Source organism: Gobio gobio (genome assembly GCF_949357685.1).
Source record: "Gobio gobio genome assembly, chromosome: 1".
In the NCBI taxonomy this organism is placed as follows: Eukaryota; Metazoa; Chordata; class Actinopteri; order Cypriniformes; family Gobionidae; genus Gobio; species Gobio gobio.
In genome coordinates, this window is record NC_137097.1 from 36025604 (window position 1) to 36043644 (window position 18041).

General features: G+C 36.7%; 1 protein-coding gene across 1 annotated transcript in view; it reads left to right on the forward strand.

The window, feature by feature from the left end:
• LOC307121520 (uncharacterized protein) overlaps window positions 1-18041 on the forward strand; it is a gene marked incomplete at its 5' end in the record, with an annotated part of 69346 nt that overhangs the window by 359 nt on the left and 50946 nt on the right. The window contains 4 exons of the mRNA XM_079809130.1: window positions 982-1170; window positions 2372-2500; window positions 2588-2908; window positions 4300-4622. Coding sequence (XP_079665256.1) covers window positions 982-1170; window positions 2372-2500; window positions 2588-2908; window positions 4300-4622 — 962 coding nt within the window. The remainder of the gene's footprint in view (window positions 1-981; window positions 1171-2371; window positions 2501-2587; window positions 2909-4299; window positions 4623-18041) is intronic.

Genomic DNA, 18041 nt, shown 5'->3' on the forward strand with positions numbered 1-18041 from the left:
GCGTTTGAGCATGAAGGCACCTCACGAAACTGATTTCGGACAGACTTCTTAGGCAGTGTAACAGTTTAATGATCAACAGCTAAATAGAGAGGGCTTTGGTGAAAACTAAACAAATATTTAATTACTACATTAGTAATTTCTCGCTGGAAATTACATCAGAAGTGGGAAATGCTGGTAAAAAACTTACATTTACACACAAACTGACCAGCAAACGCAACTTTCGGACACCATCTTTTTTTCCAGCTCAACTGTCACAGAATGGAAAGCACAGGATTGTGGGATATCAAAGGCAGCGAAGGATACAAATATGCTGCCTTCAAAAATCCATCAGATGAAGGTATCTCAGGAGACAGGAAGTGAAGCTAACATTAGATTTGGACTTGCCTTGTGCCTTCCTCCTGCCTTGAAATGTGTCCTCTGAAGGCAGCATTTTTCAGGTTTCGGACACAGCCATGATCAGCGAACCTTCATCTGTACATGAACAGTAATAAAGGAGCAATAAAATTAATGAATGGGTGCACAAAGACTCATTTATGGCATCCACCAATCACACAACATATCAGGTAGCCTAAGCGAACACACTTCATCAGGCCAATGGCCTCTGTTCTTATTGATACGCTTCCAAAGCTTCTCTAAAAATCCAAATTGTGATAGAAAGTAGTCTTTGATAATGTTTAAATATATATTCAAATGATATACCTGAACAATTTTATCAGTATTTTTTCCCCAGACCTGTTTAAAAATAGGCATATTCTGCCACCTAGTGTTTATACTATATATTAAATTTGATTCATTTCTTTCAACCAGATCTAATCACTAATCTGCCTATTTTAACTTACAAATAAATAAAAAATATGTTGAAAAGTTTTTAAAGGCTTGTTATTTACACTCATGTTGCTCCAAGCCATGTATATTTATACAATATAAAACTGAAGGAGAGCAAAGCTACTCTTGTGTGTCTGGCTGAGGATATTTCTGTAGCTCTGGTTCATGTCAGCTGGACAGTCAATGGCCGCTCTGTCACAGATGGAGTTTGGAGCAGTGCTCCTGAGAAACAACAAGACAAAACCTTCAAAATGAGCAGCTATCTGACCATCGACTCCTCGGACTGGATCGATAATGTGGATTTCTCATGTGAAGTGTCCGTGGGTTCAGAATTCACCAAGAAAAGTATCTCAAATTCACAGTGTTATTGAAATATTGACTGAATGAAAATAACAGATGTTTTTTCTTTATTTCTTTTCATATCTCTTGAATTGTGTGACTCCATATCTGACATTTAATATGACCATATGCTTTACTTTTTGGTTTTGGTCCTGCAATTAAAAATCTTTGGCAATGCATTTGTTTGCAGTTTCTTTCATAGGCGTGCATGACGCTCTCTCTCAGGATACACCTGCACAATGTGCCTCATAATTTTAGCTTTATGTAAATCATGATGTTCCTCTGAGCTCTTTCAGAACTGAAACACACAAACTTAGTCTGTTAAGAAGTCACACACGACAGATCAGAGAAATATGTTTCATACACACAAAACTACACTGTAATTACCATGATTGTGTGATATATAATCAATAAGTTTTACCACATACTATCAAAATATCTTTCTGTAATTGACATTCAGGCATAAATTATATTTAAAAAATATAATGATGTGCATCAATAAATACTGCACTATTTTATAGAAAATAAGAATTGTCAGTTTTGATTTCATGGTGACTTTAACATGTGTAAATCTGATCAAATAGTCAAGAATTAAACATCATGTTCATTCATCACACATGTACTGTAACAGCTCATATAGTGGTCAGATCTGTCAGAGACGCCTGTGATCGCTCTATTAGAAGAGCAGATCAGTTTGACTAATGCAGGGTCAGCTCAGCTGAAGAGTGAATGACAGAAGAGAGAAAGACAAAACTGCATTTCATTATGAAACACGTGTAGTTTGCTCTGCTGTTTCTGATGAATGTAGCAGATTATCCTGTTAATACAGACAGTGTGCACACTATATACTGGATAATGCTGCAATAGTAAAAGTATAGTGGGATTTAAATGAGTGTAGATTGTATGATCATATGAAGATGACAAATGACATCATGCAATATTTGACAAGTTGTTTGAATTATTATGTGAACCTGAGCTTCGTTTACATGTGTTTTATTCTGTCCTTCGAAGCTCCTTCTCCATAATGACTCACATTTATAGCTTTATGCAAATTGTGTGATTTCATGTCTCACGTCTTAGAGAATCGCCACTGGACAAACTTTCATTGAACAGGATCATTGTGATTTTTTCTATATGTGAAGTGAGAATATTAAACACGTTCTGGATGAAATGATTGGCTGAACTCTAGTGATCGTCCCTCTTTCAGAGTTTCTCTTCCTCATATATGAGTATCTCGATCGCTCTTATTCTCTTCATCTCTCCACTAAACTCAAACTGCTCATCACAGGGAAGATGCTGATCATTCTCTCCTTCTCTCTCCTCTCTCTTCTGTCATGTAAGTTACATATTTCACTATAAACATGCTGTTCTCTCAGGGCTGTCAAGGTGGATGTAATTCATTTGATTTATTATATTTTTACAGGTGTCAGATCAGTAAAAGTGGTCACACAGAAACCCTCTGTGCTGACAGAACAGAAAGGGCAATCTGTGACTATGGATTGTAACATTGTAAAGGACGAGGGTCAATATGTCAGCTGGTATAAACAGACTCCAAATGCAGCTCCTCAGTTTGTGTTGAGATTCTATCATTCACACAGCTCTCCTGACCTGTATGGGGATGGTTTTACCTCCAGTCGCTTCACATCTAAAGCTCAGTCAAAAATTGACTATAGTCTGATCATCAGTAATGTGGATGTGGCTGATTCTGCAGTGTATTACTGTCAGACATGGGACAGCTCTGTTAGTGAGTACGTATCACAGTGATTCACAGCATGACAAAAACCTCCTCACTGCTCACATTCACTTCTGCTTTTTCACACATCTCACATGTTCTTGAATTCAGTACAATATGGCTGGTTTTTACAGTTGTGCGCTTCATGAATATATTTAAATCACAATTTTTATACTGTACAAACGGTATATTTGATCCCCTATCCATAATCCAACCCCCGATGAACGTCATTTCACCAGTACAGGCTGTTCCTGGATCAGCAATCCAATAAATCAATCAGATTTGAAGGACAAGTTTACAGTTTATGTCAAAGTCAGGCTTAAAACCAGGGTTATGTGCTTCTCATCAGTGTTATTCATCATTTCCCTCTGATTTTAGGGAGAATTCATGGGTAGAGTTAGGGTCAGGTTTCGGAATTGGGTTAGGATTCAATTTTCGGATAGGAATGTTTTTCCAGGATCAAAATGTTGACACAGGAACATGTCTTACTTGGCAAAATCACAGTGACCCCCTGCCCCTAAACAAAACCGTCACAGAAAACTTTCTGTATTTTTACATTTTCAAAAAACATAATTCGGTATGATTTATAACATCTATATTATTATATATATTATCATTGTTGTTTTGTAAAGAAATTGTACAGAAGAAATCACAGTAATGTTGCCTGTTGTTGGTGTTTGTTTAGGTCATTGTTTTATGAGTGGCAACGTTTGTTTGTTTGGTGAAACCTGTGCTAGTGTTCTAGAAGAATGAGTTGATTTGAGACATGAATAAAGTGTTTTATAAATCTGAAATTAACTTTTTTCTCTTTTGGAAACGATGGAACTTGCGAACAGTTGCTTTTGGGAAATGCACATCTGGGAAGGAGAACTGTTTGAAGAGTTTTAAAGTGGCCTTAATATTAAGACATTTGTCCTAGCAATTGTTAACCCTAACCCCCCGCCCCGCCCCAAAAAAACTATATGTTTTTTGTATTTTGCCTGAACTGCACAGCAAGGTTTTTTTTTCTGCACTGGTAAAATATCCCATTTACACTACTCATTATCACAATATATTACATAGACAAGACCACACGTTTTAAATTGTTGTATTATAATTATTAAATCATTGTGTTTTGAACTTGTCTGTCCGATGTGGGCGTGTCTATTGCACAAGGTGGGCGGGTCTTTCAGTGGCTCCTCCCTCTCAGAGCTCTTGACTGTCTTAAAGTGTCTCTCTCTGATCATCTCAGCATTATTCTACAGCACTGCTCATCTTTACACGGCACACACACCAAATCACAAGATGATCGCAATATTCTGTGCTTTCTTTACTCTTCTGACCTGTAAGTTTCATCATGTCTGATGGCAGATTTAAAGGGTTTTGACACACAATCTCATGTAAAGGTTGTTTTTATTCTGCAGGTGTCAGTGGGGTGACTGTAGTGACTCAGAGTCCATTGATCACAGTCACTAAAGGACAAACGGCTACACTGAACTGTAATCTGGGGACAGTAACTGATTCTGGAGCTAGATGGTACAAACAGACTCCAGGAGGAGTTCCTCAGTATATGTTAAGATTTTATCATGGCTGGAGCTCAGTTGAATATGGATCTGGTTTCTCTGCTCCTAAATTCACATCAACACATTCATCTCAATCAGATTATAGTCTGATCATCAGTAATGTGGATGTGGCTGATTCTGCAGTGTATTACTGTAAGACATGGGACAGCTCTGTTAGTGAGTATGTATCACAGTGATTCACAGCATGACAAAAACCTCCTCACTGCTCACATTCACTTCTGCTTCTAGACAACAGATGATAAGAGCACAACTTCACACCTCAGATTCATGAGCATTACAAACTAATCACAGATTTCTCTTCACATATCTCTTTACTGTCCTGTAATTTAACTCATCTCTTGGTGCTTTTATGATGTCTTTGTCCTGTTTGGAGCTGGAGTCTGACCACAGCTCGAACTCTCCTGAATAAGGATCTGGATTCATTCACTGTTCATGATATTCTTTCATTATATATAAAAGAGTAGCTCGAGCATTCTGCTAAATTTCTCCTTTTGTGTTTTGTAGTTTGTAAGGTCCTCCAGCGTCTGTCATCAGAAGAGCTTCATGTGTTTCTGTTCAGAGTGACTTCATGTCTTTCATTCACTGAGGCTGTGTTCACAATTGGCATGTTTGGTTCAATTCAAATGAACCCTGGTGTGATTGCTGTGCTAGTGCATTCATCTGAATAAGTGTGAACGCTGCCGTCTGAACCCTGGTGTGCATCAAACAATCGGACTGAGACTGGATCAATTTATTGGCTTATTTATTGGATTATTGGCTGAAGCGAGTCCTATCTTTTTTTGCCTTTTATATATAATTTTTGGTGAAGTGTGTGGATAAAGCAACAAAAACACCTAATATACTACCATCAGGTACCTAACAATGAAGAAGCTCTTTTTTTTAAAACAGCTTTCCTGGTGATACTATCATACTTTTTTGGAATGTGCATCAATCAAGACAAAAAACCTTTGCATTCATTTGTATTGATAATATTGAATTTCTTTAGTGTGAGGGTATTATGACCCTGATAATGAGGGGACAGTGCATGCAGTGTAACGTTTTGCTAGATGTAGGGGAGAGTGGGGTAAGATGCGCCATTTTTTACTTACGTGGTACTCAGGAGGTTTGCTATCATTTAAAATGATCCGAATACATCTATGACAAAGGGTTCTAAAAATATGGCTTCTTATAAAGAAGTGTTCATGTGGCTCAATTTACCCCATGCTAGGGGTAAGTTGATCCAAGTCAATGGGTAAGTTGCACCATCTGGGTGTAAACGGACCATCTAATTGAATCTGAATCAAACCCATGTGAAATTGTAAATATAATTTGATAATTGAATGTGTTTTAAAAATGATCAAATTTCCTTTCACAAATAGTCATATTTATTTACTTACAGCTAACTTAAACAACATAAAACCAACCAAATGAAGTTGAAATTCTTTAATTGTTTGCATTTCTGAAACAATATGTTGAACACCATAGTTGTAACCTTCCCAAAAACAGACTAAACAGAGTTTGTTGAGTAAAATTAAATAAAAATTTAATAAAATAAAAAACTGAATTAGAATGAATGAATAAATGTCATTGAAACAAATAAACATTTTAGTCAAAAGATTCTTGGCATGTAAGTTTTTCTACAATGTCGAACATGTTAGGCCATTAGGGAGTTTAAAAGTTTAAACGTTGGCTCAGTTTACCCCAGAACATTTGCCCCATAGCTGCCATTTTGGACAAAACTAGCTAGCTTACCAATTCAGGCTAATGTTTGGCTAAATGATTTGCATGGTTTTATACATTGCTAAATCAATAATATGGATCATGAATATTTTAGACCTGGACAAATTTGCTTTGATGCAACAGCCATTACATCTGTTATGCAAAAATTTTACTTTGACAATTTAAAGTAAAGTTTTTAAGGTAAATGGGTGCCTTCCACTCATCCCTTGTGCTTCTCATTTTCACAGTCTGGCAGAAACAATGGGTGGTTTCAAAATATATGTCACAAAAGATACCATTACAAAGATAAAGGGGGTGAGTCAACTTACCCACTGGCTCATCTTACCCCACTCCCCCCTATCCCAAAGACATGTGTAAAAACATAACCAAAGCATTTGTTGTGGTTAAAGTTGACTTTATTTATTTGAAAATGAAAAATGATTGAGTGCATTACAACAGCCACAGTCACAAAATGCTTTAAAGAATGACATAAAAACAATTAGTTAGAAATAATTTTGCTAACAGTTGCCATAAAGTGCTGCCAATTAGATAACTGAAAAAGATCATGTGATGGCAGCATGATTCTGTGTGTTTAGTTATAGGCCATGTAAATTATCCAGCCGCTGTTGCCATCGTTCAGATTTTTGTTGATGAAGTTGAAACCAGCTTTCTGATACTCATTCCAGGCTTTAGAGTTGATCAGCAGAACCATGGCTTGGATCTGCGATTCACATCCTTCTTTCTTGCTCCATGCGTAGACATCGTTTCCACGGGTTCCTTTATTGAGATTAACAGGGAGCATTTTATAGCCTTCATTCATCAAATTTGAGGCCTCCTGGCGGGTGGTGGATATGTTAAGAGCAGTGAGAGCCTGTTTCTTATTGGTTGTGCGGCGATACCAGAGGAAGACCTGTTCACCACAAGCGCCACGATTGGTGTGTTCACCCACACGAGTGTAGCCCAGTTCAAACATTTGCTTGTCAGAATACAAGTCAGCAGTTGCTTTGATATCTTGTATGTGGCTCGGCTTCTCTCTCTTCACCCACAGGTAGATGAAGTTTCCTCCTGCATTACGGTTCAGATCACAGCCCAGTCTCTCCCATCCATCTTGCATAAGAGCAGGTTCTTCTTTGGCTTCTATGCTTACCTTGAGGTCCACAATAGGAATGTCATATTCAGTGCTGCCGTAGAAGTACCACAGAAAGATGTGATCTCCAGAAACTCCTGCATTCAGATCCTTGTTGACCGGCTCATACCCAGCTTCAGCCAGACCATTTTTCATCCTCTCACTGAATGAAAACTCGATCCTGGTCACAGGTCTGTTGCCACACTCTTTCTTGTACCAAAAAAAGACCTGGTTTCCACAAGTACCTTGATTGAGGTTCACATTGATGAGCTGATAACCTTGAGCTCCGAGTACTTCCTCTTCATCCTTACAGGTGGAGACATTGAGCTTTGTTATTTGCTGTGCATTTGCCATTTTGTTTTCTTCTGTATTTTTGGCACTGTAGAAGCAAAACAAACAAACAAAAACAATAGTCAATTATTACTTTTCTTATTTGATTAGGAATTGATATACATTCTGATATATTGTTTCATTTATAAAGTCTGACATGCATGCTATTTCTACATTTTAGTACTAACTTTATTTATTGGCTCACCAGTGTTTTTGTTATGAAATAACATGTTTTAGATCTAATGTTACAAGCCCTTCAAAAGTATTAATACAATGGCAACATTTATTCATTTATATATATATATATATATATATATATATATATATATATATATATATATATATATATATATATAAATATAAGTTTTTACATATAGCTGTTAAATGGTTGTTGTCAAGTTATCTAGATTTTCTCCAGATGAATAAATCATCACCTCACCAGAAAATGTTGTAGAAGTCACAGCTGTTTCACCGACGATAGCAGAGCAGATCTGTAAAGAACCTTCACATGGCTCTCACTTATATAGTCGACTCAGCTACTCCACCGAACACACACCGGTAATCCTGAAGAACATGACTCACTGGTTCAGTCATGGAGAAACTATTCTTAAGATAAGAGTTCTGGAAAAAAATTCTAAGGCGAAGTTCTGAGGAAGAATTATTGCAAAATGAAGGCCAAAGGGCAAATCAATTAAACGCTTTTGTTCAGTGATTTCATTTGAATAAAGTCTGCTCCATTCTCCCAGAATGTGTAAATATACTCCTGAATAAATAAATACCCAATACACGCAAATATTCTAGCCATAATAAATTGCATTGTAACGTAACATGGAAAAAGAAAATGTTGCCGCTGTGTTTAGCATGCCGTCTGTTGCTCCTGGTTGCTTTTTAGTTTTAGCTTATTATGGCTCAGTCTCAGAGACACTTATATACGACTGGCGGTCTCTGATAGAGATTAGAAACTCCGTTTTGGACTCTGGGAATGGAACTATGGTGTCTCGGATGTCTCTTGTTCATATCCTCCACTGTTCCTGTCGGATATCCCCGACCACCTGTGTTGACGGCCTCTTGTTACCCCATGAGGAAACGCATAGGCATTGTGGCAAGCGGAGCGGTCTTGCAATTTGACTGAAATCTACATTGGGATATCGTGGCTGCCGAGCTATTTGGCGCATTCAGGATGTCTCTTATCGATGGATTTGTCCTATTGTCCCCAGGGTTTTCGACAGGTCTTCGCAGTACTCTTTTTCCCGGATATGACACGACTGAGTAAACGCTCAGTTTCATCGCTCGCTCAACCGTGGAATAGAACCTGTTTGTGGATCAGGGTGGCATTGCTGAATGTTCGGTCGTTGCTTAATAAGACTATTTTACCTCACATTATCTGGACTTTATTTTCATGACTGAAACTTGGACAAAAGATGGCGACCTAAGTCTATTTACTGACCTTGTCCCTCCAAATTGTACTTTTATTAGCACCTCTGGGATGTCTGGTCATGGAAGGGGTCTAGCGGCAGTTTTTAAAGACAATTACCATGGCCTAATCACCCCATTGGAGGAATACAATTGTTTTGAGCTACAAATGTTTCAAATGGAAATGGCTGCTGATCCTGTTCTGTTTGATTATATATAGACCTCCAAAGTCAAATTGTGTGTTTTTAAATGAGTTTGCAAACTTTCTGGGTGGTGTAGTAACAAAGTTTGAAACGATTTTTGTTACTGGGTGACTTTAATATTCATATTTGCTGCTCCACAAAGGCATTTCCCAGGGATTTCTGTAACCCTACTGACTACATTTTACACAGTGGGTGCAGGGACCAACACATATCCAAGGTCACACTTTGGATCTGGTTTTTACTCCTGGAATTTCTATTTCGGATATTGAAATTGGTTATACTGTCCTTTCTGCCCACAAATCTGTTTTATTTACTGCCACCTTTCCTGGTCGACCTGGTGTCATAGCCTCGCCAGCCCGGTGGCCTCGTCACTTCACAGTGAACACAGATGAAGAGTTTGCTTCATCTTATGCAGCAGTTCATGTCCCCGGCCCAAATGCTGATGAGTACCTCTGTTCCTTTAACAATACCTGTCCTAACATCTTAAATTACATTGCTCCTATGAAGGCCAAGCGGCTGAGGAAAAAACCTCAAACATGGTTAAATGACTCGATTCGCTCACTCAGACAAACTTGTAGGAGATATCAATGCAAATGGCTTAAGGATAAAATGCAGGTTTCTTACGAACTTACCTGTATGAGGGACTCTCGCTCAGTATTTCATAAAGCAGTCAAGTCAGCAAAATATAAACATTTGTCAGTGATCATCAATAATAATTACCATAGTCCCACAATACTGTTGATTCTGTTTTTACTCATGTGTCTGAAACTACATGTGGAATTTTTTTTTTAACATTCTTTGTTGAGAAAGTGTTTAGGTTGAGACCCCAACATTTGCATTCCAATTCTGACATCCATTCACCGTGAGCTCTGCTACTTGGTCCTCCTTTGATCCTATTACTCTTCCTACTTGCAAAATATCATTGAACATTTAAGACCCACTGTCTGTCCTCATGATGTCATGCCAGCTCACTTTTTAAAGCAAGTTGTAAACACTGTTGGTGCAGAGTCTGAGCACTAGAATGGTCCCTGATCGCCTTAAACATGCAACAATTACTCCAATTTTAAAGACCCCAAATCCAGATACAGCCAACCAATCTCTGACCTTCCTTTCATGTCCAAAATATTGGAGAAAGCGGTGTTAGTTCAATTACAGGCCTATGTTCATGTCATTACATTGTTTAGAGCATAAGAAACAATTGGGAAAAGCATTTTTGAATGCATTTTATTCATATTTTCTGTAGTGGACACCTGGACTCAGTTGTTTAAAAAATTAAAATAGGCAAAATCTATAGGCAAAAACCATGGGATTTTTCTTTTCATTCACCAATAAATTTTTTGGTCTCTGTATTTTTTTTAACCAAACATTGTTTAAAGATGATTCTCAACATATGATAGATATAACAGAATTAATTGATATACCATTTACTTTATGCAATATGTGGGTAAAATGGCCATACTTTGGGTAGACCCATTCAATACAATGTATCTATACACTGTATCTAATTTGCATATGAATGTGTTATTGGGGCAACATGTCAGTCACTACAGAGGAAAAAAAGGGAACAAAAATGAGTGACACTTCTTGATAACTTTCTTATCTTTGAAGTCAGTTATGTTCTTCAGAATTATGTGCAACTGACAGGTGTGCTTTCAATATTAAGTTTAAATGTGTAGGAAGACAAATAAAATATATTTTTCTTAAGAATATGTAATGTCTGAACAAGTCAGTCATGTTCTCCAGAATTACGTGCAACTGACAGGTGTGCTGTCAATATTAAGTTTTAATGTGTAGGAAGCAGGCACGTGCAGAGGGGGGGGGGGGGGGGGCTTTGGTGCTCGAGCCCCTGCCCTTTTTCAAAATGAATCAAAAGTGCCCCTCTCAGACAAATATCAATGATAATATCGTGGTCAATAAAACGAAATAAATGTAATTATTATAACATGACAATGTATACAATGGTAACGAACGGCTCAAAAGGCGGACAATTTCTGTTGAGGCGTTGCCGTAACGCGTTGCTATGGGTCGCGTGCGTTTTGATTGACAGCTGATTTTCCACTGTTCGGAAGCGGCTCTCGAGCCAAATATGGTCCTTTCAGAGAGTGTGTGGCCTTACGGGAAAAAAGTAAACCAATATTTTTTTTTGCATCCATAATCAAAGCTAATGTGTTGATTTAATTACAAATATATATATTATATATTTTAAAGTATTACGCAATTCACCAATGCCCGTTTGTCATGTATATACACCAACCAATCGTGATCTGGCAAAGCAAGTTCAAATTCCATTGGGCGATGTGAAGCGGTCATTTTCTGTTCTTATTCAGAAATCGGTTGAAAATGACATGGACAGACGTTTGTGGAACGTTTGTGGAACGATTTCCTGCGGTTTGTCTCATTTTATAAATTGCATCACTGACTAAATGGTTTTTAACAAACAAATCCCTGCACAAAACCATGCAGCAGCAGCAAAAGTCGCATTAATGGTAAGTGTGAAATTCACTTGTATTTATGTATATTGATACACCGCTTACTATTTCATGAAACTATCAAAGTTAACAAACCCCACGTGCCACCGGCACCTATACAGGCCTATTATGTGAAGTGTAGGCAGGCGAAATGGTTACGTGAAAGGACTTTATTATATTACCATTTTTGAATATTATGCAGCATTATGAAAGTCTCTTATGTTCATCAAGCCTTATTTCATAATATTAGGCTACTGTTTTTTTTTCTGTATTTTTGATTAAATAAATGCAGGCTTGATGAGCATAAGGATATATATATATATATATATATATATATATATATATATATATATATATATATATATATATATATATATATATATATATATATATATATATATATATATCCTTATGCTCATCAAGCCTGCATTTATTTAATCAAAAATATTATATATATATATATATATATATATTTACATATTGCCCCTTTTTTACATTTGAGCCCCTGCCCCTGAAGAACTCTCTGCACGGCCCTGGTAGGAAGACAAATAACTTTCAAGTTTGTGTGGGAAATGATGGACGATTTATTACTAAACCTTTAGATATAGCTAATTATTTTAATAATAAAGTGAATAGTTTACGATCTTGCATGTATGGCAATTATTTAAAATGAGCGTGTAATCCTATTGTTAAAATGATGACAGATAAAAATATGTAGTTTTAATTTTAGTCCTGTATATCCAAATATTGACAATATGCTGTCTTGGTCTGAACAAATAGATACAAGGTAGGGTGATTTCAGGGTGATTGGGGCACTTTTTGCCATCGAGATGACTTGGAAAAAGTGTCCCAATCACCCTGAATTCACCCTTTGGCCAGAAATAAAACATTCATTGTAACTCAAATACAATGTTGAGAAAAGTTGTAAAATATTTTGTGTTTTCTGGGACTTGGTTTTCAAAGACTTTAGGGGCCATTTACACGACACCATTTTCAGCTTAAAACTGAAACTTTTTTTGGCCGTTCATTTACACGACAACAACATTTTGGGGGCCGAAAATGCAAGCTTTTAAAAAGGGGTGTCAAAGTGCAAGTTTTTGGAAACGACACCGTTACTATCTCCATGTGTCAGTTGCATATAATTCTGAAGAACATGACTGACTTGTTCAGTCATGAAATATTCTTAAGAAAAAGGAAATTAAGAAGGGTCACTCATTTGTGTTCCCTTTCTTTCCAGAACAGCTTCAGTTTCCTGATAATACTATCCTTCTGGGACCCATGAACAGACTTTTGTCCTCTGTAGTGAAAGGACCTATATACAGTATATCAATATTCCTATGAAATATGAAATATTGTTAAAGTTTTTGTTTTTTAAAGTGACGACCAAGCGGCCGCTGGCCGACAGTGAGTTAACCACATGTTTGATCAATTTCGCCTCTCAAATCAACACTTGATTTGTCTTGCCTATCATAAAATCCATAGATATAAACACTTCAAGCATATCACAATGTTAATTTAAGTGTTTACTATCACCACCATAGTAAAAAAGCATTTTTGACAAGCTGAGGCAGGCTGCTGCTAAAGGGCGTAGGTTTGGTCTCAGCTTTGGTGGGTACATCCCACCAGGTTTGCCCAGATTATATAGTCTATTATTTATGTTACTGAGTATGGAAATGCACCATAGTTTAGGAATTAATACGTCTATGAATTTATGAGGCTCTATATTTTTTTTATTTGTATTTTATTAATTATAATTATTTTATTAATGTTTAGCTGTAATTGGAATTCTTTTGTTGTAAGATACCAGAGCCTTATGGGCGATTTCCTTTGTTATTTCAGACTGTTGGCAATACAGAATATCACTATACAGAAGTGAATCTACTTCATCCCATTATATTGTATCCTGACTGATACACCATCCTGTATATTGTCCCTAAAGAGCTAGTATAACTGTATAATCTCAAAAATGCACTCAAAAAAAACAACAACAACAACAACAAAACACCTGAGACTGTTTAATGCTGAACAACCAAACGTTTTACTACCAAATTATTATGTACAGTAGTATTTACACTAACAAAAATACTGTCACAAGGAATTACTCCTTGTGGAACTTGTGGAGCAAAACAATAAAAGTAAATAAATAAAATAACCCTTTTCTATTATAAACACTATTTGCCCTCCAGTACCTCAAACATATACTCACACTCATAATACATGTGAAATTGTGAACACCCATACGGTTTATTAACAAACATAATTTACGATGTACGTTTGTAGCCTATTGATACTTACAGAAAACACTGTTGCAAGGAGGTAGACTTTGAGAACTTGTGGAGCAAAATAATTAACCAAAATACTCTTTAATTGCCAAGTTCATAAATGATTTTCAAAAACTGATTTGGGGAAAAAACACACATAAAATGACTAATTTTTTTTTGCACAGGCCTATCTAAAGGGTTAATGGTGCCACCTGGTGATCAACAGTAAAAATTACACATTCAACCTCTTCTCAACAGGGAAAACTTGTGGAGCAAAATAATGAACCAAAATACTCTTTAATTGCCAAGTTCATAAATGATTTTCAAAAACTGATTTGGGGAAAAAACACACATAAAAGTACTATTGTCAATATAAAAAGTGATTGTGGACTGGATATTTTATTGACCTTTTATCACAGTCTTGGGCATGTCAAAGATTGTAACAACATTGGCTTTGATGCATTGTTAGTTGTTGTGCAGCATTGAGATTTTAATGTTTTCTCCCTCATTTACTGTTCGTGGCTTTTTTTGCCCCATTGACTTCCAATATAACAACGTTTTTTGATTGCAAAGCCATGACACCATATAATCATGCATTCTGATTGTTGGTGGTTTTCCCTGTTGAGAAGAGGTTGAATGTGTAATTTTTACTGTTGATCACCAGGTGGCACCATTAACCCTTTAGATAGGCCTGTGCAAAAAAAAATTAGTCATTTTATGTGTGTTTTTTCCCCAAATCAGTTTTTGAAAATCATTTATGAACTTGGCAATTAAAGAGTATTTTGGTTAATTATTTTGCTCCACAAGTTTTCCCTGTTGGGAAGAGGTCGAATGTGTAATTTTTTACTGTTGATCACCAGGGCCCGGTTTTTCAAAAGGTTTAATCTGGATAAAATTGATCCGGATTTAGTAATCCTTTTTTTGCGATCCATGATCACGTAATCCAGCTTACTTTTGGAGCCAGTTTTTTAAAGCAACATCGGATTGGATCAATCTGATCCGGATAGGAACTTTTCAGGATCACCAAATCTGGATAAACAGTGCTGGATAAACAGTGCTGGATAAACAGTGCTGGATAAACAGTGCTCAAACAGGATAGGAAATCACAATGTAGAACTATAGATATGTAAAGAGCAACAAGTAGAATAGCCAGTGTGGGGTCAATATAAGTTTATTTTTATTTGAAATGAAAACACACACATTTAAAAAACAACAAAAAAAACTAACATTTCAAAAATCAGTGATTTCCATTCTTTGCATTTTTTTGGTTATTCTGTAATAATTGCATGCATCACTAATAAATATTCTAAAAACAAAAATATTTTCAATTGTGATGAATATGTATATCAATTAGTGATAGAATAAAATGTATTGTTTTTGCTCAATTTTGACAGCTGTTTGGGGGATTATTTTATGAGGCCAAACTCTTTCTACTTTGCTGTAGGCCTATACTGAAAGGCTGAATACGTTAAAGCTTACCTAATCACTGTAGCCTGACGGATGAACAAATAAAATTAAAACCTTATGAATAAATAGGATATCTTGTAAGAGACTGCATGATCCAAATATAGTATTATTGATACCTTTTTAAAGTTTTCATTACATTTTGGGCATGAAATCCACGCTGAATCCACCCTTCTGATGGGATCAGTTTAATCCAGATTTTTTGGATCAAAGTGATTTGTGACCAAATCCTACAAAAAAGTTCTGAAAAACCCAAACTAAAGGTTTGATCCGGATCAAAACCAAGATTGGATTACGTGATCTAATCCGATTATGTAATCCGTTTTTTCTTCTGAAAAACACATTTTCAAGATTTGATCCAATCCGTTATCCAAAATCCTAGTGGATTACTTTTGAAAAACCGGGCCCAGGTGGCACCATTACATTTACATTTACATTTACATTTATGCATTTGGCAGACGCTTTTATCCAAAGCGACTTACATTGCATTCAAGGTACACATTTTACATATTTGTTAGTTCTTGCTTTCCCTGGGAATCGAACCCATGACCTTGGCGTTGCTAGCGCTATGCTCTACTGTTTGAGCTACAGGAAAGCTACCATTAACCCTTTAGATAGGCCTGTGCAATTAAATAGCTTAGTTTCTGGCTTTTATATGGAGTATCACAGCATATAAATGAGGGAGAAAAAATTTTAATCTGATGCTGCACAAAACCTAACGATGCATCAGAGCCAATGTAGTTACTAATCTTTCACATGTCCAAGAATGTGATAAAATGTTAAAAAAAATATTCAGTCCACTGTAATATATTATGTTCTGAAGCCAGATTGGAGAGGTGAACGACAGACACATGCTTTGCATGTTCACTTCTTTACTGAATGCTCAAACGCATACAGAGAACTCACGTACATACAAATGGGCGTGGTTTAACATCCCAGGTAATCAGCACATCTATTACATCCACAATCACTTTTTATATTGAAAATAAGTCATTTTGTGTGTTTTTTCTCAAACCAGTGACATCATTTATGAACTTGGCAATTAAAGAGTAAAAATCCTGCTTTTTTTAACATTAAGTAGTTTTGATCAGGACTGAGTTTGATTAACAGATTTATGCAAAAAAAAAAAAAAATAATAATTCAGTGACTTGGTAACGTAGCATTCTATCATGAGCGCGACTTCTATGTGACTATACATGCTGAACACCCCTAATCAATACTCCTAACCTTGGTTGAAAGATTACAGAAGCTAGGTTTAGTTGTAAGTTAACAATATCCTGGGTAACATATACCACCAGTTAAAACTATTTTCCACAGTAGAATCTCCACTACCGCTGCTAGATTGTGTGGCTAATGTTAGCTATTTTGCCTACACTCTGCTTTATGAAAAAGCTTTGTATGTCCCCTTTTTTCTTCTTGGGTGGCATAGCTGATCTACCAAGCACAAAAAGTGGCAAACATGTACATACTGAAGGGCAAAGGGAATATTAAAATGTTTTACTCTGGCCTTTTATGGGGCATGCAGACAGCCCTGGTAACTTACCGTTGTCGTCGACACACCCGCTCGTTTGTCTGCCAGTGTAAGCTTTGACACTCTCCCGTGCGTGTAACGTGTCAGATACATACAGAATATAAATATGATATTCAATACCCTGGAGTTCACGACACGTCAATGAAAGCAACAGATATGAGCTTCATTTTATTGATCATCAGCTAATTTCAAGATCAATGACTGCAATAAGAGAAAAAGCGACCTAAGCACTGGTAAAGTACTTTAGTCTCATTAGTTTTAATAAAGATTAATCTGTTTTTGAGTATCTAAGACTTAGCCTATTTTAAGTTTCACTTGTGGCCGTTCGCTTGTTGGCTTGCCTACTCATTTGCGGCGATTCGTGCTGCAGTAGCGTCGTCATATCTGACTACAACATGTCATACAGCCTATAACATGCTCTAACACGTTTATTTTTTGACAATTTGCCAGGAGTAAGATTTAAATATGTGATTTAAACAACCAGATGCATTTACAGTTGTCCAGTTTCGTCTGAAATGCGTCCCAGACCACCTTCTGAATTGTTTTATTTGAGTGATCAGATATAAATTCGTCTCTAAAGATTTTCGGAAGTCCTTTTCTCCTGGACTTTTAACAATCGGATATATATCTGATCAGAGAAAACTAGTAAGGTGAGCAGGTGTAAAAAGGCCATAACTCTTTGTAACAAAGACTCAGGTCGATTGGGATCCATGCGCATTTTATTAAAAGAACTCAAACTCACAGTATAAACAGGCATGGGTCGGTAAACCAGGGCGAACAGCAATATCAAAGGCAGCAGAAAACGTGGTCATAACAGGCAAAGTTCGGGGCAGGCCGCAAACAGTCGATGTACAAAGTCCAGGCAAACACAGATAACAAAGGGAAGGCAGCACAGGGTCAGAAACGATAGTCCAAGGCAGAGTCAAAACACAGGCAGATCAATAACAGGGGATAAACGCTTAGAAATGCAGCCGGGGCAAACAAGACTTCGCAATGAGTGTGTGTGTGTGTGTGTGTGTGATGAGTGAATATTTAGTCAGTGTAATTGGGATCAGGTGTGCAGTAATCAGTCTCAGACTCTAGGTGCTT